The sequence below is a fragment of the Brachyistius frenatus genome, unplaced genomic scaffold (assembly GCF_029030835.1).
Source record: "Brachyistius frenatus isolate BFR_SWC_R1_liver_20210118 unplaced genomic scaffold, ASM2903083v1 Contig_76, whole genome shotgun sequence".
NCBI lineage: Eukaryota > Metazoa > Chordata > Actinopteri > Embiotocidae > Brachyistius > Brachyistius frenatus.
Window position 1 is genome coordinate 28,027 of NW_027210675.1, and position 23,139 is coordinate 51,165.

Below are 23,139 nucleotides of genomic sequence, written 5' to 3' on the forward strand. Positions count from 1 at the left end.
ACTCCAACGACGAGCACCAGACAGGTGCCGTAAGATCCTGTCACTCCGATCGGGAATGAAAGTCTTTGCCTGACGACACTAGCGGGTGCTTCTCAGGAACAAAACAAACAGCCAAAGGCATTGATTCAAAGCACAATGAGAATTTGTGGGGAATATTAGAGGGCAATTATCCTTGACTGGCCTCCTGTCAAGAGTGGATTAGTCGCTTGCTATTGACATGTTCCATTTTCCACCTCATCCTCATAATGACTCACAGTTCATGACTAATGCCACATGGCTCTAAGGAAGCTGAAGTCAAAGATGAACAGCATTTTGATCATTTGAGTAAGGCTTAGCAATTCATCATTATTCCTGTCTAATTGACCTATTTTTAATCAAATATTTAGTCAATTTATTCCTTTATGCAGATAGATAAAACAATATGAATGATATGAAACATGCAGCTTTTGGATGCAAACGAGAAGGAACTGGTACACAATACGTACGTCAAATCAAAGAAGTGCCATTCAGATCTATTTATAATACTCTTCGTTTTGATGCTGGCTGTTGCTTAAATGTGAAATATAGCATATTTTAGTTTTAGCAAGCACATACTTACTACGTGTTAAAATATTTGATAAACTAATATAAGTTTTAGTACAAGAATCTTTTTCGTCAGTGCAAATAGTCAATAAGAGCTCCATTGTAAAAACAGTCTGGGTGGATTTAAGAATAAATCCTTTATTAATCCTAACAGTTATGAATGTAAAGCTTGGTAACATGCCAAAGCATGTAATACACTGTACATGTTATTCAACGAGATGAAACTGTGTTAGTGTCACGTTTTGCCTCGCAAAGGCATAAAAAGTAATGTGCTTTCGTTTTGGACACCAAAGACCAGTTGGTTAGACTTTAAAAAAAAAAAGAAAAAAAGGTCATGGTTCGGCTTGAAATGAGTATTTTTACATAAATAACGTTATGTCCATCACGTAAATTACTTAACGTAAGTCAAATATGTTGTGTTGTCTAACTTAATTGTTATACTTAAAAGAAATCCACGTTGACTTTTTGCTTTCTCATGGGATTGAACGCTGCTCATCCGAGTGCGAACTTTATGGGTGTTTGTACTTCGTCACATGACCTCCTTCTTCAACCCTGGTCATGCATGCGTGCGCTTTTCACGCTTAGACGAGGCAAAACGTGACACTGAAACGCTGTCCTCTGGTGGAGCGACGAGTGTATTACACGCTAACGGGCTGAACTGTGTTGGTTGGCTCCTTTAATTGGAGCGGCTGTGGCTCAGATGGTAGAGTCGGTTGCCCACTAATCAGAAGGTTGGTGGTTATATGCAAATATATTCTATTTGTCAATGAAAGAGTTCGATAAAGGTCATTTTTCAACTGTTATTCTGAACATCTTACTTCCTATGAAACTTTGTCACGACAAAAATATTCCCAAAAAATCCACATCACGATTTTCTAGTCACTTTATCAGAAAATATATCGTTACCAGAGTATGTTTGTTTATTCAACAGCCCCATATTAATATCACCATCAGCCTCAAAAATCCAATATCTGTCAGGTTATGCCAAAGATACGCTCAAACTATTCTGACCTCGGTGTCTGTTTTCCACTGAATGAATTTTCCATTTCAGCGCTGAACGACTCCATGTTTTACCTCAGAAACCCTCATAATTTCTCACACTGAAGTTGTAACTCGAGCGAGAAGCTTATCTGCACAGCGAAGGTCATACCAGAAAAAAAAAGAAGAAAAAAAAAGACACAACGCACACACTGAGGAGGACTTACGGTGAGGCTGACAGAGGCAGCAGAGATCGTGTGGTAAAATGAAAGCGGTTTAAAAACTTGCCGCCACACTGACTGTCGACTCGCCCTGCTTTAGACGAGGGTGCACGGTCACATTCATTTGGGATGACCAACCCAGTTACCATGAAGTGGGACGTGTGTGCGTGTGTGTGTGTGTGTGTGTGTGTGTGTGTGTGTGTGTGTGTGTGTGTGTGCCCCAGACTGAGGAGCCAGCAGTTGTGTGAATGCACTTCCTCTCTGATGAAGACATACAGCTCTCATGCACTGCCATCGCAAAGGCAAACACTCAGCTGCTGCTGACATCCACATCAGCTCCTCCTCCGGCTCTCCCCCCCCTCCTCTGCCTCATCCTACTCCTCCGCCTCCTCCTCACCTCTTCCTCCCTCCTCTTACATGTTGCTCAGTGCTCGGATACAGCGTGTGGCTTCCACCTATGTGGGAATTTTCTCCTAACGGTGGCTCACGAGCGAATGTTGCTGAGGATGAAAGTGCGGCGCGCGTTTAAGCAGCTTTTCCGGCGGCAGCGGGCAGAAGCCTGGTAGGAGACAAAAAGTCTTTCAGCGTGTGCAGCCTTGAGGATCAACGAAGCTTTACCCTCCTTCCTTGCCAGTGGAGTTGCCCAAACTTTTGCACAAAGAGTGAGAAGCTGAGACTTTTTCTGCTGCTTTCTTTGATTTCTCAGAAGATTTTGAGCTCGCTGGTTCATCTTTGGCGACAAAGGGGGGAAAAAAAAAAAGCTTTGACGACGCCGTCAGTTGATCGTCGCTGCTGCGGAGAACGAGGAGCTCATTCCTAGAAATTCACCCTTCTGTGAAAAAAGGTCTGAACAGCATCATCGAGGCACCTCGGCCGCTTTGCCACGTGGACGTTGACACTGAACAGCTGTTGCGTTTACCATCTCGTCTCAGAAAGAAGCCGAAGCATTCAGGAGCTGCGGGTGTGCTGCACGACGATGCTGCCCAACTTGTTTGCCCTCAGAGTGCCTCGTACTTAGCAACTGGTGAGGATGAGCGACGGTGTGATGACCTACCTGTATTTGACAAGTGTGTTTTTCACCTCGTTGGAGAGGAAAAAAGTCAGCGAGAGGGAACAGGGGAGGGGAAGAGAGAGCCGGCGAGGGAAGGTGTGAAGTAGTGAGAGAGCCGGAGAAGACTTGCAGAGCTGGGAGAAGAAAACGGAGTTCAACACTGGGGGGAAGTAAAGGAAAAACAGTGTATCAAAGACTTGGCAGAGCGGCCGCCTACTACTGGAGCATCGCGTTTTGCCGTACAGGGTGAGTATGTATTCTGTTTGATGTGGCTATTATGGCAGGAAATTAAAGAATTCACGGGAGCAGCTGTCAGCTGACCCTACTTACCGTTCACCAACATCATATTAGATATTCTAACATGATAACATTTGTATTACTCTATAGTAAATCCAGCCGGAGTCGCATTATGAACTAATCATGGGACAAGTACTGGGGTTCATCAGCTGTCAGCAGAGCTTTTATAGTTCAGACTCCGAGCTCTGCGGTGTGCATGTCAAATCGTAGATTTTCTACACCACACAAGGGTTGTTGAACTGATCTTAAATAGGTTTCAGTGTGGGTTTGTAGCGCTGTTGTGTGTTTAATTAAAGTAGGACGTATGAAGAGGGAATTGATCTGATTTAAGGCATCATTAAAAACCATGATCAGTCACATTTCAAACGTTCACCTGTTCTAGCTTGTTAAATGTTAAGAATTGCTGCTTTTCTGCAATAAAAATTATTTTACTAGGCCACCAAATATTTAGTATTTATTGACAAAAAGTTCAAAATATTCCATTTAAAACGATGTTTTAACAGCAGCAGAATGCACGGTTGAGAACCTAAAATTGTCAACTGTTCTGCATTTCTGCTTGAAAATGACTCAAACAATGAATCAATAACAACAACAAAAATGCATTAATTCATTGTGAATTGTTAATGGGAAAAACTGGCAACTCGAGTGATCATTTTGATGACTGTGGCAGATCATTTCTTAAGCAAAAATGTAAAATATTAAATAGGTCCGTCTTCTTTAATGTGAAGATTTGCTGCTATCGTCTGAATGTGAATTGAAATTTTGCAGTTTTGGTCCGGAAAAAAAAAAAATGACTGGAGATTTTCTATTAACGTCAACATTTTATAAACTAATACGTCTAACAGACGATAATCCACTAAAATGAAACCACATGGTAACGTAGCGGCACATAAAAGATGGCTCAGGTATGCAAGGATGAAAGTGGGCAGACTGCTCAGTGGGATGATCTCGCTGAAGTGTCTATGATCCACCTGCGGCTTTATTTAGCCCCACGCCATCTTCCACTGGCCTGTACTCCATCAGCAGGAACAGGGAAACAAACCAACCACCTGTAATGCTTCAGTTTCCTATTTCTGCCACACAGACAGTACATGACTGGCTTCATTCCTCCGCTTTGACGCCAGTTTCCTCCACTCGACATGGCTAATCAAATATCCATAACGACACCGGAACATATAAATTAATGCCATGATTGGGACTATTCATCTCGGTTAGGAAAACGTCCTTGTGTTTGTCAATCTAGTTAGCCGAATCACCGAAGCGCTAATGTGATTTCCTTTTGTCTCATTATGATAGAGCCTTGATAGGTGCCCATTAGCGGCCTTGGTAAACTACGGCTGCGGGGGAGGAGGATTGATCCCCCCTTTAATGTGTACAGATAGATGACCGTGTTAGGATGTAAATAACTGGTCGGCAATTTCCACCGCCCCGTCATACAGGCACATGGACACGTGGAGACACACACACACACACAACACACACACTCAGAATAAGGGGATTGCACCATGTGTGCATTGGCCCCTAGCAACAGCACAATCAACCCCCAACAAAGACTAAGACGAACCTGACGGAAAGAAAAAAAAAAAGGAAAAAAAGGTAGAGAGCAATTTGTTTCTCGAGGCAAGAAGGCAACTTGATTGTGTTTTAATTCAATCAATACATCTGCTATTCAGCAAAACACCCCTCTGTTTCACGACAACTGAAACTCTCAAGGTTATGAAAACCTTCTCTGCACAATGGTGCTTTGAAAATGAACTGGTCGGGAAATATTTTTAATATCACAAAGTACCAAGGTTTCATCCTTGAAAAGCCTCCTGAGTCTGGAAGCCACAGTCGTGAAAAAAAAAAAGAGTTTGCTGCATCCTCACGCACTGAAACGTCAGAGGTCAACGAAGACACATGAATGCTAAGAGAACTTGGGATGCTTCAATCTAAATCAAACGGTTTGTTTATATAATTTTCCATTCTTCCTAATCACGCCGAGTACAGTCGAGATTTCAAAAGAGCCTTTGCGACACAAACTGAGACACTTTGTTCCCTAACAACTTAATTGTGTATTATTTGTTTTGACCAGATTGGCAACGAAAATCTACTGAAAAGCTTCAAGTCTTTGTGAATGCTGTGTCCATTCATCTATTCATAGATGAGGTGAAACTTTAAGGCTCTTTGGGGGGAAAAGTGTGTTGCTCACTGCAGCAGCAAATACATCTGGACACATTAAACGGAAGAAAGAGTCCAAATGAAATATAAACAGCCTGAAGTGAGATAAATGGGTGCTGTATAAACATCAGCAGTGACAAATTCTGCAGGAGAACACCTAATGCAGAATGTATAAGAGAAACAAGCGGGATGTTTGGACCTCAATTCTTCAGCTTAAATTCTACCCGTTTTAGATATATAGGATCATTTTGGGGTGAAAAACAGATTTTATATATATTTAAGGCTGCAAATAACGATTTCGTAATTTTCTAAATTAATCGATTGTCGACGAGTGTTTCCTGAAGCCGAAGGTGCAGTCTTAAATGTCTTGTTTTGTCCTGACCAACAATGAAAAGATATTCAGTTTGTTACCATCCAGGACTGAAGGAAACAGAAAATATTCACAGTAATCAAAAAATTAAATCATTGGCAATTAATTTTCTGTCAACTCACTAATCCATTCACTGACTATATGGGTGAAAATCCCCAAATGCTGAATACGTTTGTATCTACATTTCTCATTTTAAGATTATATAATTTTTTAATGGTGATTAAATAATCCTCAGAGTTCATTTCGTGACTCTTCTAGAGATTTTGATCATACTGCATGAAAACTTATGCACTCAATTTTTTTTTTAATTTTTTTTTTTTTTTTTTTTCAGAGGACTCCTCAGAGGCTCTGTAGGCAAAAATAAGTTTATTCGCATGTCTCATTTTGTCTGGAATCACATTCTTAATCGAGTTAAAATCCCGATTTAAGACGGAAGACGGCTCCTCGTGGAGCTCAGAGAACAAACACAGACTTTTCCTGACACTGAAGGCTTCGACAGCTGCACCTCAGGGAGGAATATAACTGCACAACTGGTTTCAAAGCTTCAGTAACCTTTGGAACCGTTGAGCCATTTTGATGAGACGGTCTCTGCATCTCTATCTAGAAGTGGAAGTCGCTCTCGACATTAAAAGCTTTTTACAAGTATTTGTAGGAGTTAAAGGTGCTGACGGGTGTATTTACACAACTCTAAGCTAATGACGGTACTTTTTTTTTTTTTTTTTTTTTTTACCTCAGACTTTTTTCTTTTACAAAAACTAGTAACCATCAAAACCAGTTCTACTAGAAAGCAGTTAAAGGAGTTGCTTTGCGGCGTCCAGGTACTTCATACTAAATCGGGCCCAGCTGACTCACGATGGATGTCGTCACAGTCGCATGACAAGCTCATCAGTTAGTCCTCTCTGAAATTGTCTCGCTGGACTTATGGTATTAATTAAAAGCAAACTCATTTATCTTTTGACAAATAGTGGCTGCACGTAATCATAAAGTCAACAAACTGACTCAGTAATATCCGTTTAGGGCTTCAACGAATGGTTACTTTCTCTGTAGATTCTTCTCTTAATTAACTGATTATATTTTTGATCAATAAATCATCAAAAAAGAGTCGCAAACTTGCATCCCAGCCTCCAAAAGTGCAACTTGAATTTGGACTTTCCTTGAGCGACAGTCCAAAATGCAAAGATATTCTGTTAAGGAGGTGAAGGAAGTGAATTCTAGGATCATTTTCTGTCATCTAATCAATTAATTAACTAACTGTTGCAGCTTTGAAGATCCTCTTTCCGGGGCTCCACAGCTTTTATTTTACAAAACCTCTGTGCTTTCTTCTCCTAAGTGTCAGGCAGGACAAAAACAATCCCCGCCCACTCAGGTATATATTTGTACTGTTTTGTTTTGTTGAAATGTGCTCAGCTCCGATAACAGTCGCTCGCAACATTATGGGATGAAATGCCCCTGTTATGACAGACTGCATCTCTGCAGCTCTCAGCGTGTGGAGTACGACAGACTGCTGTGCAGCAAAAGCAGAAAACACTGCATCTACTTGATTAAAATGTTGTAAAAATCATCAGCCTACAATCACGCTGCCGTCTAACGCCTCCGCCGCGCTGCAGGTGACGCTCGGCTCTCGACCTCGCCGCCCCGGCTGGGATTTTGAATCTCGGAAGAATTGCAAGATACGTTGCAAAAGGTTGAGAAGCACCGCTGTAGGCCATTTCTCTCCAGAAATACATTAAAATCTCCAAATGCTTTTGTCCAATCTTGCCGATAAAACGAGGAGCGCACTTCAACACCTTGGAAAGACAAAGTGAGGCTGCACAAGAAGTGTTTATGCACCAACTTCAACTGAGAAGGAAAAAGGGAGGTTTCTGCGGTGAATTTCTGATTTCACGGCTACGTTAATTGGCCAGAAAGAGAACAAAAAAAAAAAAAAACAGCTCTTAAAAGCATCACCTCCCACGTACAATTAAGTATACTCTGGAGAGCGGCAGCCTCTTGCTGTGCGGCATGACTAATCTGCCAATGTGGGCAAAACACAGAGACGAGAGATAGGACTCAAACAAATCACAACGAGCACCTTTTGGCATTTACACTACAAGAGAAGGAGAGAGAGCTAACTGAAAACACCAACTTTCTGATGGCGTGAGAAAAAAAAAAAAGACAGAAAAAAAACAGTTCGCTGCTGAAATCACTCATTGAGACTCATGACTTCCTCTAAAAACAAAAGCAAGTTCAAGTCCTGCACGGCTCGTCAGAGGCTGATCGAAGAAATATGCCTATGAAAAATGTGCTCTACTAGTAATGAACAGCAAGTAGGATTCAGCAGATTACAGGTCTGGATTCAAGCTTAAACAGTGCGATCGATGAAGGCTGTCAGGCGTGAGTGTCTAGTTTCTGGTCATCATTAAATTTGTCGATTTTCCTTCCAGAAATAGTGATAATTAGTGTTATTAGGTGTTATTATGCCTCGGTCCCCTGGAGACACCATTTTAAAGCTGCATTAATGGATTCTTTTTTTTTTTTTTTTTCAGGGTTTAACACAACACTGACATGTTATCGGATAGCACCGGCAAAACAGCTGCTTATTTATACATCCATACGCACAAGAGCAGAATTCATTTGAAGTCATGTTTCTGTTTGTGACCACCTGATGGATATAAGCTCGATGTTTACTCTCCTCCCAGCTTTGTCTTGGTTTAAATATCTGACTCAGCGGCTTAATGCTTCACTTTGTTCACCAGCGAGTCACTAACTCTGTCAGTGTGTTGTTTGGCGCTGGGCAGCGAGTGGACCGGGAGGTTTTGGAGCTTTTGTCCTGCTCCTGCTGACGCTGATAAAAAGAGTTGCGGGAAAAAACGCACGCCGTACAACCAAAACAAATGTCTGAAAGACACTAAAACGCTCCTTGGATCTGAGGGGAAACTGCAGAGTCAGGGAATTATTCTCTGATGGTTTGTCACTATGAGCAACCCCGTTCGCAGTAGACAGTCTTTTGACTTGTATTTTCATCCCAAAATATCAATAAGTGCAGCTTTACAGCGCTGTTAAACACTAAAACTTTTTTTCTCTCGTTTCTTGAAAAAGTGCAACCACCTGTTAAATATGTTAAACACCGTGAGATGCGAGAAGCTGTGAAATAATGAATTGAACAAGCACGAAGCATAAACGGGTAATTTGAGTGGGGGGGAAACATAAAATGTGCAAAGGAAGTAAAATCGAATTTAAATGCTTTCCAGTTCATTTATATGCCATTGTTGAAAAAAAAAAAAAAAAAAAAAAGGAAACTCAATCATCACAGCATGTAGGCTGGCTGACTTTAGTTAATTAAACCAAAGGCAATGAGTTGGTGTAACCCTACTTTGAATAATGGCATCTTAATACCCGAATCACATCCTAATGCTTTATAAAATTCAAATGATCTAACACTGGATAACACTTTTACACTTCCACACCAAAACACCTGTTTATCCATGAAAAACACTCAACTACCCGCTGCAGTACATTATGAGATCTACTCAGTCACGCTGACAAGAGGCTGAATGGAAGGGAAGCTATTTAACCCCCCCAAAATTTACTTTTATTATTAGTATTATTATATCAGTCACAACTCGGGCACCTGGAGCTTTCAGAAAATACAGAGATGCGAGGTTGTGAATACCAAAAAAATAGATGTTAGCAGGATGTATTGTTGATTCCCGAAATGCAGGAAGTACTCATGTTTGGATTCTAACATATAGGATGCCTAGAAAAGTAGCCAGAAAACATAAACCCATAAAAATCTAGCGGCTTAAAGTAATCACAGAGTTGAGCATTTAGAATTTACTTCTAATAGTGTTTATAATCTTCCAGCTCGTAGGAAGATTTGACTGGAAATGTTATTTTAGAGGAGGTTCATCAGCTCCATCATTCAGTACCTCTGGTGGAGACAGTAAAAATCCAGCTCGACAGTTAAGATACTGACAGAAAACAGTTTGAAACTTCTAACCAGAGGTGTGTGTCGCCTTAGAAAACAAGCAAGAAGAGCGGATGAAAAGGAGAAGCAGACATGTCATGTCGCGAGATGCTTCGGGTCAACATCGCTGCACTCACTCGCCATCGGTCCAGGAATAATCAGGATGTTGACAAGACGAGAGAAGCTGCTCGCTGGAACTGATCGTAAAAATTGACTGAGCTGCAGAAACGCGGCCGCGTTCAACTCAAACTCACGACGCTGCAAAATCATCACGAATTAATTGCTGGAGACGCGACAGCCACGGAGATTCAAAACAAGCAGGAGCTGTTTTGTGTTTCACGCTTGGTAGCAGCTAAAATGAGACTAAGCAACTAAAATTATAACCTGGCGACACTCCCGACAGATTTAGGGGCTGACCATCTGCCGTATTTACAGAAGCCCGGGACATTGGCTAAATTGGTGTCGAGAATCAGCCCGATGATGAAATCTGGAGCTCCGCTCTAATCAGACCGCACCGAGTTCTGTTACTTGTGATCCTTTGGGGGAAAGGATATCAACAGAATCAAAGAGTGTAAAGATCCCGGGAGCCCAAACACTGACCACTGAGGCTGAAATCAGCAAAGACAAACAAGGATCTGCCATGCAGCCATCTGACAGCAGTGTCCATACAGAGCAATTAAAGTCCCTTAAGGCAACAGGCATTTCCTTTTAACTAATTAGCATACAGAGACAACCTCAGAAAAATGCATCCAGACACAGCGGAGTATTTGACACAGAGTACTTCTACTAAAGGCTAATAAGCTTTTCCTTCAACACAGTGATAATTTGATCATCTTCGGTCAAACTGACCGTCTGCACTTTGCAGAGCAGCCAACGCAAGCGTCCCCTCTCTCTGAAATGATCTGCGATTGGTCTAAAGTCTCCGCCACAAGCTACATTTTCTGACTAAAAAGCCCAGAAAAGGTGCCGACGTCTCCTGTTCTCTCAGACTACTTGCTTGTAGCAAGGTTGGTGCTACCGGGGTCTCTCCTGGACACAGACGACACGCTCAGCCGTACGTTCAGGTGTAAAATGCTTTTATTTGCCCCGGCCCATACACCAATGTACTCGTGCAACCGCTTCCTCTTCCGCCTCCTTCTCCCTGCTCCCCTTTATAGGGGAGAGCTCATCAGTCCACATCCAGCTCAGCTGTGCTCATTACACCAGCCCGGCACCGTTCCCTGAACCACTCCTCCCACTCTCTACCCCCTGCAGCTGAGCTAACCACACCCCGCCACCACAATGCTTAAAGGTAATTATTATGAAGTTTTTCCCAAATGAAGCCACAAAAAAAAAAAAAAACTGCCTACCTCAGCTTTAAATCCTACATGGAATTACGGTACATTCATGAGCAACTGGGAAGTGCTCTTAATACACCTAAATACCAGGTGAACTGTGAGTTTCCTGCTCAGAAAGTAAAAGATTTTTGAGAGCTCTGTGAAGTATTTTTGACGTCGCTTGACACGGCAGCGTTTGTGGTGAAAAGGAGAAATGTAGCCGCTCCAAAATTAAGGTGAAATTACAAAACTCGGTTAACTTGGCCAACCTCGTTCACGTAGCTGCGTTGAACATTCAAAAACAGCAGTACATCAAACCATGTAGAAATGTAGTGTACAAATAATATTGACCTCTGTGACTCTCCACTTCACCTCTTGAGTTTTCTGTATTCTGACTGAACATTTTCTGGGTGCCGCCTGTTTTTGAATGAAGACCCCAAAACTTTTCCACTTCCCGGCTGCCTGAACACACGATTACACATCACCGTCACCAAAAACATCTCCCTGCCACGTTCGGTGTTTACATCTCACCTGCCGACTCCAGCAGCACGTGGTAGTCTGTTCCTCTCTGAGTGGGCGTGTCGTCCGCCGGCTGCTCCTTCTCAGACTCCTGGTAACGGTCCCAGTTGGACTCCAGCTTCCTCCTGGAGAACACCTCCGTCCTGTCATCTTCCTCCTGAACGTCGTCCCTTTCATCTTGATCCTACAGGAGAACATCGCATGGGACACAATGAGCAACATGACATCAAAGAAAATCAATGAGCAGAATCAGATCGCCCAGAGTTACGGCACACAGCACGTCATCAGACCTCGGCTAAAGGCTTCAGTGTTTATACTTATTTCAGATGGCTGAGCTGGAAGGTGGCAAAGAGAAAGACTGGGATACAACTATTAAAAAGCAATAATGGGGTTTCACTCTGTTGTGCACGCACAAAATTGAGCTCGAGGGAGACTTCGAAGCCCACTGTAGCTGAAATGTCTAAACATCTGGATAACTGCAGCATAAAGTGTGCAAAATTTTCAAATTCTCAGCTTCAAAAAGGTACAAACATGTTTAGATGCAGCTTGATTAATCACTTGGTCTGCAAAATGTAACATCTTCCCTCTAATCTTACCGTGACATGTGCATTTCAAATGGTGGATGAAGGGAAGACAAACTTTCAGAAATCTGTCATGGAATTGTTGGCTGGAAAATGTACACGAAGGGACGGTATTTTTATTTTCAATTTAAATCCTGGCTTTTGTTGTATAACTTAACAGGTGTACATTACGACAGAGATTCAGCACATGGTCTAAAAAAAAAAGTGATTTGTTTGTCTCATTTTTCTTCATTTTTAAAAACTCTATAAACTACATGCACTGGGGATTGTGACTAAGATTTTCCTAACCAAAAATACTTTTGCTGACTGTGCTTTTTTGGGTATAAGTCAAAGAGCATTTTGTAAAGCGGTGATTAACGCATAGTTCTTATTCATAATTTAGCAGCTAAGCCTACCAAAAGGGTCGAGCGTATGGCGTATGGCAAAGAATAGACGTCAGGGCCAAAACCAGAAGTCATTCAATTCGTCTGAGTCATACGCTTCTATTCTGTTCTGTCACATAGCTGCACAAATGTTTTGATAATGTTGCCATGGAAATGTGCAGCGCAAGATATGAGTCTGGCGAAGCTGTAGATTTGCTCAGTTTTTAATGTGCCTTAGAAAAAGTCAAACAAGTACCGTGCTCGTTTTTTTTCTCCACCAAAAATATCATTAAAGACCGGATGGTAGCTACAGATGCACAAAAGGAGATTTCTATGATTGCAATCACGGAGCCCCTATGCACCAAAAGGAGATTTCTGTGATTGCAATCACAGAGACCCCATTGTTTTCTCCTATAATTCTGCAGTTGCCATGGCAAGGTCATTAACTGACTGAACATCCCAGTGGAAATTAAGCTGAAGCCTCCAGTGTCGTACCCATGGCCCAGATTGCCCAATGAAAATGTTGAAGAAGAAGGAGATTTTTCAAGTGCTTCATCACAATGATGATTCACCTAAAAAAAAAAAAAAAAAAGGTTCATTCTGATCAATCTAACTCTATATACGTGGTGGTATGGTTTCATACCGTATGTGTACATCCTATGAACAGCAGAAGAGTGTGGATGAATTCATGATGACACTCTCTACTGCAAAGTAATCAGCATAGAAACTGTACTGAAGCCTGCAGCATACATATAAATTATCATTTAGGCAAACTTGGCATTTAGCGTGTCCATGATGCATAACTTTTTTCTCAACAAATTGTCAATGTTTAGAAGTTTTCACAATGCTGTGGACCAGCCTCTGCTGGCATTTTGGTTCAAATTAGCTTTAACCACCACACTGAAATGAGTGCCTGTTCGGCCGAATTGAAGAAGAAGCCCTGTTTGTATTTACATTATCAAGTAAATATGTGTGAGTTTGCTTGAATGGCGAAAGCTCCCAAAATCGCTAGATTTTCAATGAAGTTTGGCGGAGCAAAGGGAACCGGAGTGCCGACAGAACGCACATCCCCGTGCTCTCTCACCCGCTGATGGAAGTTCGCTTCCTGGGCGCCAACCCCGCGTCCACGACCCCGGTAGTGGTCTCGTTTCCCCCGGCCGCGGTGGTGGCCACCTCTCCCTCGACCTCGGTGATCACCGCTAAAGCTGTCGCTGTCGTTTCCACCCCGGCCGCCTCTTCTCCAACTGCCTCCCCGGACTCTGCTCACTCTTGCCTCCATTACTGTCAACAGTGGACGGACAACTAAGCATGCGACACCTTGTGACACCCGATAGAAATGGGTGTTACAAGGAAATGGGTCCCACGAAAAACTCGTATTCGATTTAATGGTTCCAAGGTTTCATTCGGACCAGCCGGGACCAACACGTTGAGAAAATCTTTCTGTACAGAAATGAAGAAAATGGCAACCGTAAAGTAATGAAACGAAACATGATATGAATTGTTTAACCATATTCTAACCGGAGTGTTTGTTCTCGTGGAATACAATTTATATAAGGTAGAAAAGATGTAGAAATGTTCAAATAAAATAAATATATACATACAATTAGAACAATAATTTTAAAATGCACAAGTCTGGATTTACACAACAATAACTATCAATGAAAAATACTTTTTTTTCTAAAACAAAAAAATATTAAATACTAAAATTTGGTATCTGTTAAAATAAATCACACTTCAGTCAAGCTTTCAGGATTTTTAATGAAGAAGATGCTTTGAGAGTATGTATAAAAAAAATGTATTGTTATTTCTATATGGCATGCAGTATTATATCACAAATTTAAGGTTCAAGAAAGCTATTATCAGTTTAATAATTCTGTAAAATGGGTAAATTGATTGGAAAAAAAAACACACCATTTGTGTATAGTTATTTGTAACTGCTCTTTTCTCTTCACTTCAGGAAAGCTGCTCAGTCTGCATGGGGCCACACAGGCACATCTTACAACTGTAACACAGACAGACATCGCTGCACCATGGATCTCCCCAACAGCACTTTTGGCAACACGTCACATGTCCCGGCTGCTCCTCACAGCCTTTGGGAGGTTATAGCCATCGCTACGGTGTCGGCCATCGTCAGCCTGATAACTATAGTTGGCAACGTCCTGGTGATGTTGTCCTTCAAAGTAAACAGCCAACTTAAGACTGTGAACAACTACTACCTGCTGAGCTTGGCCTTTGCCGACCTCATCATTGGAGTGCTGTCCATGAACTTGTACACCACGTATATACTAATGGGTTACTGGTCCTTGGGGAACCTTGCATGTGACCTCTGGCTGGCAGTGGATTATGTAGCCAGCAATGCTTCAGTTATGAACCTACTTGTTATCAGCTTTGACAGATACTTCTCCATTACGCGGCCGCTGACTTACAGGGCAAAGAGGACTCCGAAGAGAGCGGCCATCATGATCGGCCTGGCCTGGCTGGTGTCCTTCGTCCTCTGGGCGCCGCCTATTCTCTGCTGGCAGTACTTTATAGGAGAGAGAACAGTGCCTCTAAACCAATGCCAAATCCAGTTTTTAACAGAGCCTGTGATCACATTTGGGACAGCCATCGCTGCTTTCTACATCCCGGTCTCAGTTATGACCATCCTGTACTGCAGGATCTACAAGGAGACGCAAAAACGGACCAAAGATCTGGCAGAGCTGCAGGGGCTGACAACAGAGAACGCTCCAGAGGGGACTAAACCACAGAAAACCATCATTCATTCCTGTTTTCATTTCACCAGAGAGAGGAGGGACCGAAGTCAGGCCTCCTGGTCCTCATCCAATCAAAGTAATGCCACTAAAACCACCACCAGGTCAGATGAGGCTTGGGTGAAAGCAGACCAGATCACTTCTTTTAACAGCTACACGTCGTCAGAGGAGGAGGAGCATCACGTGTCAATAGACACCCCACAAGGATCTTTCAAAGAGCCAGGGAGTGGACAAAATAATAAGAACGGGCAGGTGACTGATTACACGGAGGATCAGTACTTTTCCACTCCGAAGAAGAAGAACAGTAAAAAGTGCATCTCTTATAAGTTCAAACCGGGCTCGAAGAGTAAAAACAGCAAACCGACAAGTGACACACCGGGTCCACCTGAAGGAGAGCCGCCCGCCAAAAACGCCTCCCCCTCCTCCTCCTCCACCTCCAAGCCCATGGACCCCGTCCTGAAGAACCAGATCACCAAGAGGAAGAGGATGGTGCTGGTGAAGGAGAAGAAGGCGGCCCAGACTCTCAGCGCCATCCTCCTGGCCTTCATCCTCACGTGGACGCCCTACAACATCATGGTGCTCATCTCCACCTTCTGCGCCACCTGCATCCCCGTGTCCCTCTGGCACCTGGGCTACTGGCTGTGCTACGTCAACAGCACCATCAACCCCATGTGCTACGCCCTCTGCAACAAGACCTTCCAGAAGACCTTCCGCATGCTGCTGCTCTGCCAGTGGAGGAGGAAGAGGAGAGGCGAGGACAAGCTCTACTGGGGAGGACAGAACCCAAACGTCAACAACAAGATGACTTGATGTGGCGCCGCAGGATCACAGCAGACGTTTTGTTTTGCCCACATGTTGGATTTACTTTTAAATACACTGTAGTCAGTGGTCAACTTCAGCATGAAGTGCTGCATGTGGTTTTTGTGTGAAGATACATGTTGGTGGAAAAATGCCATCAGCCTAATGCAGCACTTAAACAGCTGTTCCAGATTATTACAGGACACAAACCATGAAGGCGGCTGCACATTCTCACAGGATGAAAAGGTGAAAGAATAGTTTCAGATTTGATCCTAAAAAAGGAACGCCACAAATGTCAGTCCCAGTTTGTGTGTTTTCTGTCTCATTACATTTGCTCATTTCATTGCCAGACATGCTGATGCATTTAGGCTTGCTTTTTCTTTACATTCCCAAGTTGTCTAAATTTCCTCTCACAGAGGTGTGGAAGGATAATTATTTCCCAAAAAAGCCAAATTTGTGCTCAAAAGACTTTATTAAATTACCCACTTAATTTGGTAACTGTCTCTGGCTGAACTTAAAAAAATATATTTTTACACAGAAGCAGGATGTTGATTTTGTCAGTCTCTCTCACATCATAGCAAAGGTTTTTAGAGCATGATTTAGCATCTCCATGGAAACTAGATTGAAAGCCTCCTGTTTTAAAGCTTATATTTCTAAACATCTTGGATATTCTCATCATTAAAAGTATGCCGAACTGGGCTAATCCCGTTTGCAAAGCACTGATGTGGGTAAAGATAACTATCACTGGATTATTTCAAAAGGAGCGAAAAGTCAAAAACGTGCTGATTTACAGGCAGGTTCGGGTGTCATGAGGAGCAACTTTTTATATTTTCAAACAGATTTACAAATTTCACAGATAAAATTCTTGGGATATGTCAGTCTCTTTGAATATAAATCAGGGGGTTAGACTACAGTACAGTAACTTCCGCATCTCACACATCTATCTTTGCCTGATTAAAGGGTTACTAACAACCTGCTTCTAATCAACATGAGCATGAGAGTAAAAACTCTCAATTTATCCTTTAAACCTCATATAATCCTCCTTTATTCTATTGCTCTCTTGCACTGTATATAAAGAACATAATGTACTGTAATATTTCAAGTGATTATAGTATGAAGAACATATTTCACTGATTATGTTGGATTTTACACCCTACAAATGGAAAATGTAAATTGCTTTGTGTGTATCAGTGTTTAGTGAATGTTGTTTTTTCATCTTGGCTCTTGCCAATAATATTTGATCTTGTGTTTAAGGGCTAATCTGTACATTTCTGTGCATTTACAGCTAAATTAGTTTTAACAGTGGTGATATGATATGAGATTATTTATTGATCACACCTCTACACTCAACAATGTTCACATTACTGTAAAAAAAAAAAAAAAAAAAAAAAAAAAAAAGACTTTGTAAACATGGTATTTGAAGTCTCCCCCCCCCCCCCCTCCGCGTCTCTGACGGATGACTGATGCTGTTGTACATTTTAGCAGTTTTGATGTCATATGTATCTCCCTGAACTCTGTGCCTTTTGTGAGGCTCATAGTAGGAAAAGTGCTTCGTGAGTGAATCCGTGCTCTTCGTCTGTCTGTGCAGTTCTTGTGGAAGTGAGTCTGTGTGTACTGATCTGAACAGTGAAATACAAACTCAAAAGGCGGAACTATAATCACCATCAAACGTGTCGAATCTGATCTGGTGCGTCATTTCTTTTTGCACGTGCGCTGACAGCATGACTGTTGTTGCGTAGTGCAGAGCCGACTTCCCAGACGTCACCGGAGGTTTCCGAGACTTCATGTCGGAACAGTTGCTTTGCTCCGACTCAATAACAAATAAATAAAAAAGAAATGTATTGATCCCACTGACGAGAGCCTGCACAGTCACAGACTGTCCGTTGTTGTTCGAACATCAATAAAAACTGTTCCGCTGAACAACGTCCCTTAATTACAAAGAGAACGGGCCCCGTAGCTCCTTTTGAGTCCGTCCCAAGCACACTGTCCCGTTACTGTAAATACTCATTAGAGATGCAAATCCACAGCTGAGCAAAGAGACCGTTTGCCCTAATTTTGGATAATGGTAAATAAAAACTAGTCTCCAGTTTCTTAGTTTGAAATGATTGAATTTGTAACATTCATGTCTTCAGTGGGTATTAAAGTGCTTAGAGTGAGAGCCACAGGCATGCTGGGGATGTCAGAAAGTATTCAGAGAAATACTTGCATTGCGTATTTTAGTATTTTGATGGTATTTGACCTGAAGAAACCCACTTTGCCAGCTTTATATAACAGCTCATTTTTCACCTTGAAAATGGCAACTTGACAAAGCAATCCTAAGTGGAGGTCTACATTTGTCTGCGCTTTCAATCGCATCACACCGGCGTCATCAGCCAGTGGCGTTTGCTCGGTTGTCAAGGAGATGGATCGGATTACATGCGAGCTCAGTGGCGGTTTTCATCTGTAGGACTTTAAGGACTTCTTGTCCACGTTGGCACCCTGTGAAATTTCTTTATAAACAAAGTTAAATATTCATTCACTGCTTCTCACAAAAACACATTCTCCTTGAGGAACAACATATTTATTGAATTCATTCCCTTCCTCATAAAAGCCCTTTTTCAAAGGCTTCTGGTTATTTGTGTTAACAACATTCTTTAAGTTTCTCAGTGAGCCATCTTTTTTTTTTGGTCTATACCGTTGCTTTTCAAATACCACAAAAACTTTTGGAGTCATAAACTGTAAGCATCGTTACATGCATATTTGTGTAGATGCAAAAGATAAACAAACTTAGACCCACTGCTGAAGATCAGTGGTAAAAGAACAACAACACTTCAGTTAACTATGAAGCCAAAAATACAGCAGCTACTGAGCTTGTATGCTAACAGATCAATTTCCATAACAAACAAAATGCTGAAGAGGAACATGCGGTATAGATGAAAGCTCCAGAAAAGCCAGTAACTGGACCTTGAGGTGGGCTTGTTTTGTCAAACTCTATTATTAGAGCTATTCATTATTACTACATTTTTTATTTTGAGATTTCAGTCAAAATCTTGAGAATAAAGTCAACGTTTCAAAGCACTTCAACTTTAATCTCCACATTTTGACTCTAATCTCAAAATGCAGAATACAAAAAATGATCCTCTTAATTTTTTTCCTCAACGTGCCCCTAATACTAGCAATTAAGAGTGACAAAAGGAGGACTTTTTACCACAAACACATTTTAAAATGACTTTAATATGGACTTCACTGTCCGCTTTAATAAAAGTAAAACCTGTTACACTCTGTAGAGATCTTGAAAGCAACCACACAGCTCTTTCACTCTTTGAACTTCCAGTGATTACCATCTTAATTTATACACCTTAGGCACATAATGTACAGTATGAGAGTTCTCACCATACAGTACACCACAATAATTCAAAACTTGAGAAGGTCACGTGTTTACTCTCGAATAAGATGGTCGGAAATAAAAACACAGCTGTCATAAACCATTGCAGTTTATTTATCTAGGCTTTTAAATAAGAATTTATCCGTCTTAAAATTCAATTTATCTTCATTCACAGTCGTATTACCGAAATCGAAAAAGACAAGAAAATCTCTGAATATGTATATATGCTCTCTGTCAGGTAGTAGAATTAGCAGCAGTGGAAAAATGCACAATGCAGGGTTAGCACAGAAAAGATGAATGAGTAGTAAAGTCACATGGGGAAAGTATAGCAATCATCCAAAAAAAAAAAAAAAAAAAAACCTTTTGCAGAAATTTCTATCAGTGCAGTATGGGGAGGGGGGGGGGAAATTAATTTTAGCTCAGTCTCCAATAGCATATTAGAAATCCAGATGTGCTCAAAACATCCCATTCATGAAGAAATCTGTACAATAAACCCAGAGGACCAAAAAAAAAAAAAATTACACTTAAAAATCCTGCTTCCATGGCATTAGTCGAGCTTCTTTAGGCAGATTTTAGGAGACGTGTACAGTACTACCTCCTCTTGGCAGCTGGCCGGGTGCCCTTGCTGCTGCTGCCTGCCTTGCTGGAGCCCTTGGAGCCGGAGAAGAGCTTGGTCATCAGCTCAGAGACGTCTGGCAGCTCAGGGTTGGGGTTCAGCATGTTCATGGACTGCTCCATTTCCTACAAAGACGGGAGTGAATGATCAGCCAAATGTCCTGATTTTACAAATGCGTCACGTAAACGATTTAAGTGGCATTTGTCACAGTTACGATGAGCACATCAGCATAAGGCAAATAAATCCTCATTAAACTGATCAGAATATATCAAATACAATCCAGAGAGACAACATAATGAACTCCTATCGTACTATGTTCTATATAATTCAAATAATCCTTTAAGAGATGAATTACCTTTCTCATCTCGGGGTCGTTGGTGTTGACCACCTTGGGCAGCAACACAATGATCAGCAGGGGTAAAACCATCATCATAACCTGCGAAGGAAACAAAGACACAACATTTAAACAAGAAGTTCAGGTGTAATTAATTCATCTTTGACTCGAGCGAAGGATTAAAATGTCAACGACGACTTATTTCTCTTCATCAATGTAAAAGAACAAACTTGATTTAAAAGAACAAGCGCTGTTTGACTGGTTAGGAACTTGGACAAAATCTTGACGCAATGGAAATGTGATTTTCTGCACAAGAAAGGTTCACACCAATTATTATTATTATTATACATCGTGGTGTTCAGAGCATTTACATTTTTTTTTTTTTAAATAAAGTGTATTTCCTGGTTCTGATGACTCCATCAAACCTCAGCTTATGCTTTGTTTTTAACAAGCTGCACTTTTGTAGCATACCCATCTCTCCAACCCACTTATGATGTAGATGTAAGTCAATCATACAAGTTTGGTGCATTTTCCTACCATTGGGTTCATGAGGAAGTCCGTCCAGCCCCAGGTTTCTCTCTTCATGAAGTAGGTGTGAGGACCGTTGGCTCTGATTTGAAGAGGGTAAGGCTGGCGAATCACCTCTGAAGTCTTGATGTAGTTCACGAGACGCGCCCTGTGAAACGGCACATGGTTGAGTGGGTTAAGTTTGCGTCTAAAAAAAAAAGGTAGACCGAGCAGGATTCAAACGTGATCGTGAGACCTTACCTCATCTTCCCCTTTGATGTGATATCAACGCGCACCGGTTCGAACCTAAAGGTTGGGGTGACGACTTCCACAACGTAAGATCCCGACGGGACGTCATTCACAGCAAAACTCCCATCAGTTCTGTAACAAACGGGAGTCACGTTCCTGTCACGGCTGCACATATTCACAAATTATTAAGTACACATACAGCAGCTAAGCATAATGCAATATAATACAGCAGGCCCGCTGTAAATCTGAACCTCATGATGGACATAATGTTCTTGTTGAAACTATTTTAGAGATGCTGATTCAACTGTTTGGACATGTTTGTCTGCTGTGGTGCTTTAAATAAAGAAATGTTTCTTCTGACCACCTGTGGGTAAACTAAATATTTAAAAAATAACTTCTGAGTAGAACACAATGCAATTACACCAGGTTAAGCGAGGTGTAAATGATAAACTAAGAAGTGAGTGCTTTATCCAGGTCAAGTGTTAAATCATTGGCTCGGGAAAAAAATAAACAAATCTCCAGCGGGACATTGATATGATTACCCAAATAATGTCTGACAGCTCGACTACGATCAGCTTACAATATGAAGCACACACGACATCGTGGTAGATCTACACAAGGATGCAATTCAGTGCACAAATAACAGTTGAAAACCACAAATGATATGAAGATAATGAGACATGATGAAAAGATGCAACAAATCCTGCAATTATAGACGTTAACACGTGTGAATCGGTACATTTGATGACGTTATTTGTTTTTTCCTGAAATACGTCTGAAACGCTGGTATCAAATTAATTGCTGATTATATTTCTGTTGATAAAGAGAAAACATTTAAAAGGAAAAAAAAAACCTGCCCCCCCCCCTCCCTCCAATTAAATCCAGTTCACACTTTATTCCACAACTGTGGAAAACAAACCCACAGAGGATGCGCGTGTTGTTTAGTGGCGAGTATTTGATTAATAATAATAATAATAATAATAATAATAATAATATTAATAATAATAATGAGGACAAGGTCAGCGCCGGTTGGGAGACTTTCAGTAACAGGCGCGCGTCTCGTCGCCACCGTTTGGTTTGTTTTGGTTGCGGCTACAAGGCCGCAGGGGCCCGGCGGGGTTCACGATGTCATCGAACAAGTTCCGCGACGCCGTGACGGGAGTCCACGTCCACAACAACGTCCACAACAATGTCCACAACAATGTCCAGCCGTGAATTTCGCCGCGACGGCCGGGAGCCACCGTCCGCCCCGCCGCAGCTCCCGAGCGCGGTCACCGGCAGCGGTAAGCGCTAACGCTAACGCTCGGTAGCTCAAGAGGCCAGCCGGCACGTGTAGCCGTGGCTTGTTCCTCACCTCACAAACCCGACGTACTCTTCCCCTTCCACCAGGATCCTGGCCGCGGACACCCAGTCTTGCGTCTTCACCCCGGGAACGATCGCCCTTCCCTCGATTTTGAACCGATCTCCGTTCGGCTGCGTCGACGCGCCGGCGCCGGGCCCCGTCTCCAGGTCGGTGAAGCACCGCGCCGCCTGCACGAACACCCACAACAGCGCTATTCTTTCCCCGCGCAACATGTCGCCCGTCTTCACGGGAAAAAAAAAACAAACCCAAAAACGACTTCTAACCGTCTGCGCGTCGACACCGTACTGAAGAACAGTTTACCGACGACGCGGAAGACGGAGCTGGCTCTGCGGAAAATGACGTCACTTTAAAAAAAAAAAAAAAACACACACACACACACAAAAAAAACTTTATTGCTCACCCCGACGATGACACTTCACTGGTTCGTTGGTGTGTGTGTGTGTGTGTGTGTGCGTTTCATACATTATAAACAACTTTTAAAAGCTTCGGTTGAGGCTGTCAAGACTTTCTTGTGAATGTTGAATTAATTGATGGCAATTAGAAATCCACAAAACAACATTTGAACTGTTTTCATTCAAAATTCTAAATATAAATTGTGTAAAAGTTATGGTAAAAAAATAAAAAAATAAATGTGAACGTAGGATTTAATTGTGCCTTCAATTTGACTGTTTCGCACTAACATTTAGAAAACGTATGTTTGTAAAAGTTAATGAAAAAAAAATACTAGAGTACAAATCAACTCGAAAGGACGTTTGGCCCCTTTGGATCACCAAAC

The 23,139-nt window shown here is 41.9% G+C and overlaps 3 protein-coding genes across 3 annotated transcripts in view; 1 reads left to right on the top strand and 2 right to left on the bottom strand.

Annotated features, from left to right (window-relative positions):
* aven (apoptosis, caspase activation inhibitor) overlaps positions 1 to 13,712 on the bottom strand; it is a 30,395-nt gene extending 16,683 nt beyond the window's left edge. The window contains exons 1-2 of the mRNA XM_069708469.1: positions 13,468 to 13,712; positions 11,453 to 11,624 (exon numbers count right to left, since the gene is read on the bottom strand). Of these exons, the coding sequence (XP_069564570.1) occupies positions 11,453 to 11,624; positions 13,468 to 13,662 (367 nt within the window). The 5' untranslated portion in view covers positions 13,663 to 13,712. The remainder of the gene's footprint in view (positions 1 to 11,452; positions 11,625 to 13,467) is intronic.
* Positions 1,975 to 19,813, top strand: chrm5b (cholinergic receptor, muscarinic 5b). The gene is made up of 2 exons (XM_069708468.1): positions 1,975 to 3,078; positions 14,341 to 19,813. The coding sequence occupies exon 2, from the start codon at positions 14,414 to 14,416 to the stop codon at positions 15,941 to 15,943; it is 1,530 nt and encodes a 509-aa protein (XP_069564569.1). The 5' UTR covers positions 1,975 to 3,078; positions 14,341 to 14,413; the 3' UTR covers positions 15,944 to 19,813.
* On the bottom strand, positions 19,125 to 22,701 carry emc7b (ER membrane protein complex subunit 7b). The gene is made up of 5 exons (XM_069708470.1): positions 22,356 to 22,701; positions 21,014 to 21,133; positions 20,783 to 20,921; positions 20,267 to 20,347; positions 19,125 to 20,036 (listed from the first exon to the last, which is right to left on the bottom strand). Exons 1-5 carry the CDS (start codon positions 22,574 to 22,576, stop codon positions 19,887 to 19,889), a joined length of 711 nt encoding a protein of 236 aa, XP_069564571.1. The 5' UTR covers positions 22,577 to 22,701; the 3' UTR covers positions 19,125 to 19,886.
* Between the last annotated feature and the right edge of the window lie 438 nt (positions 22,702 to 23,139).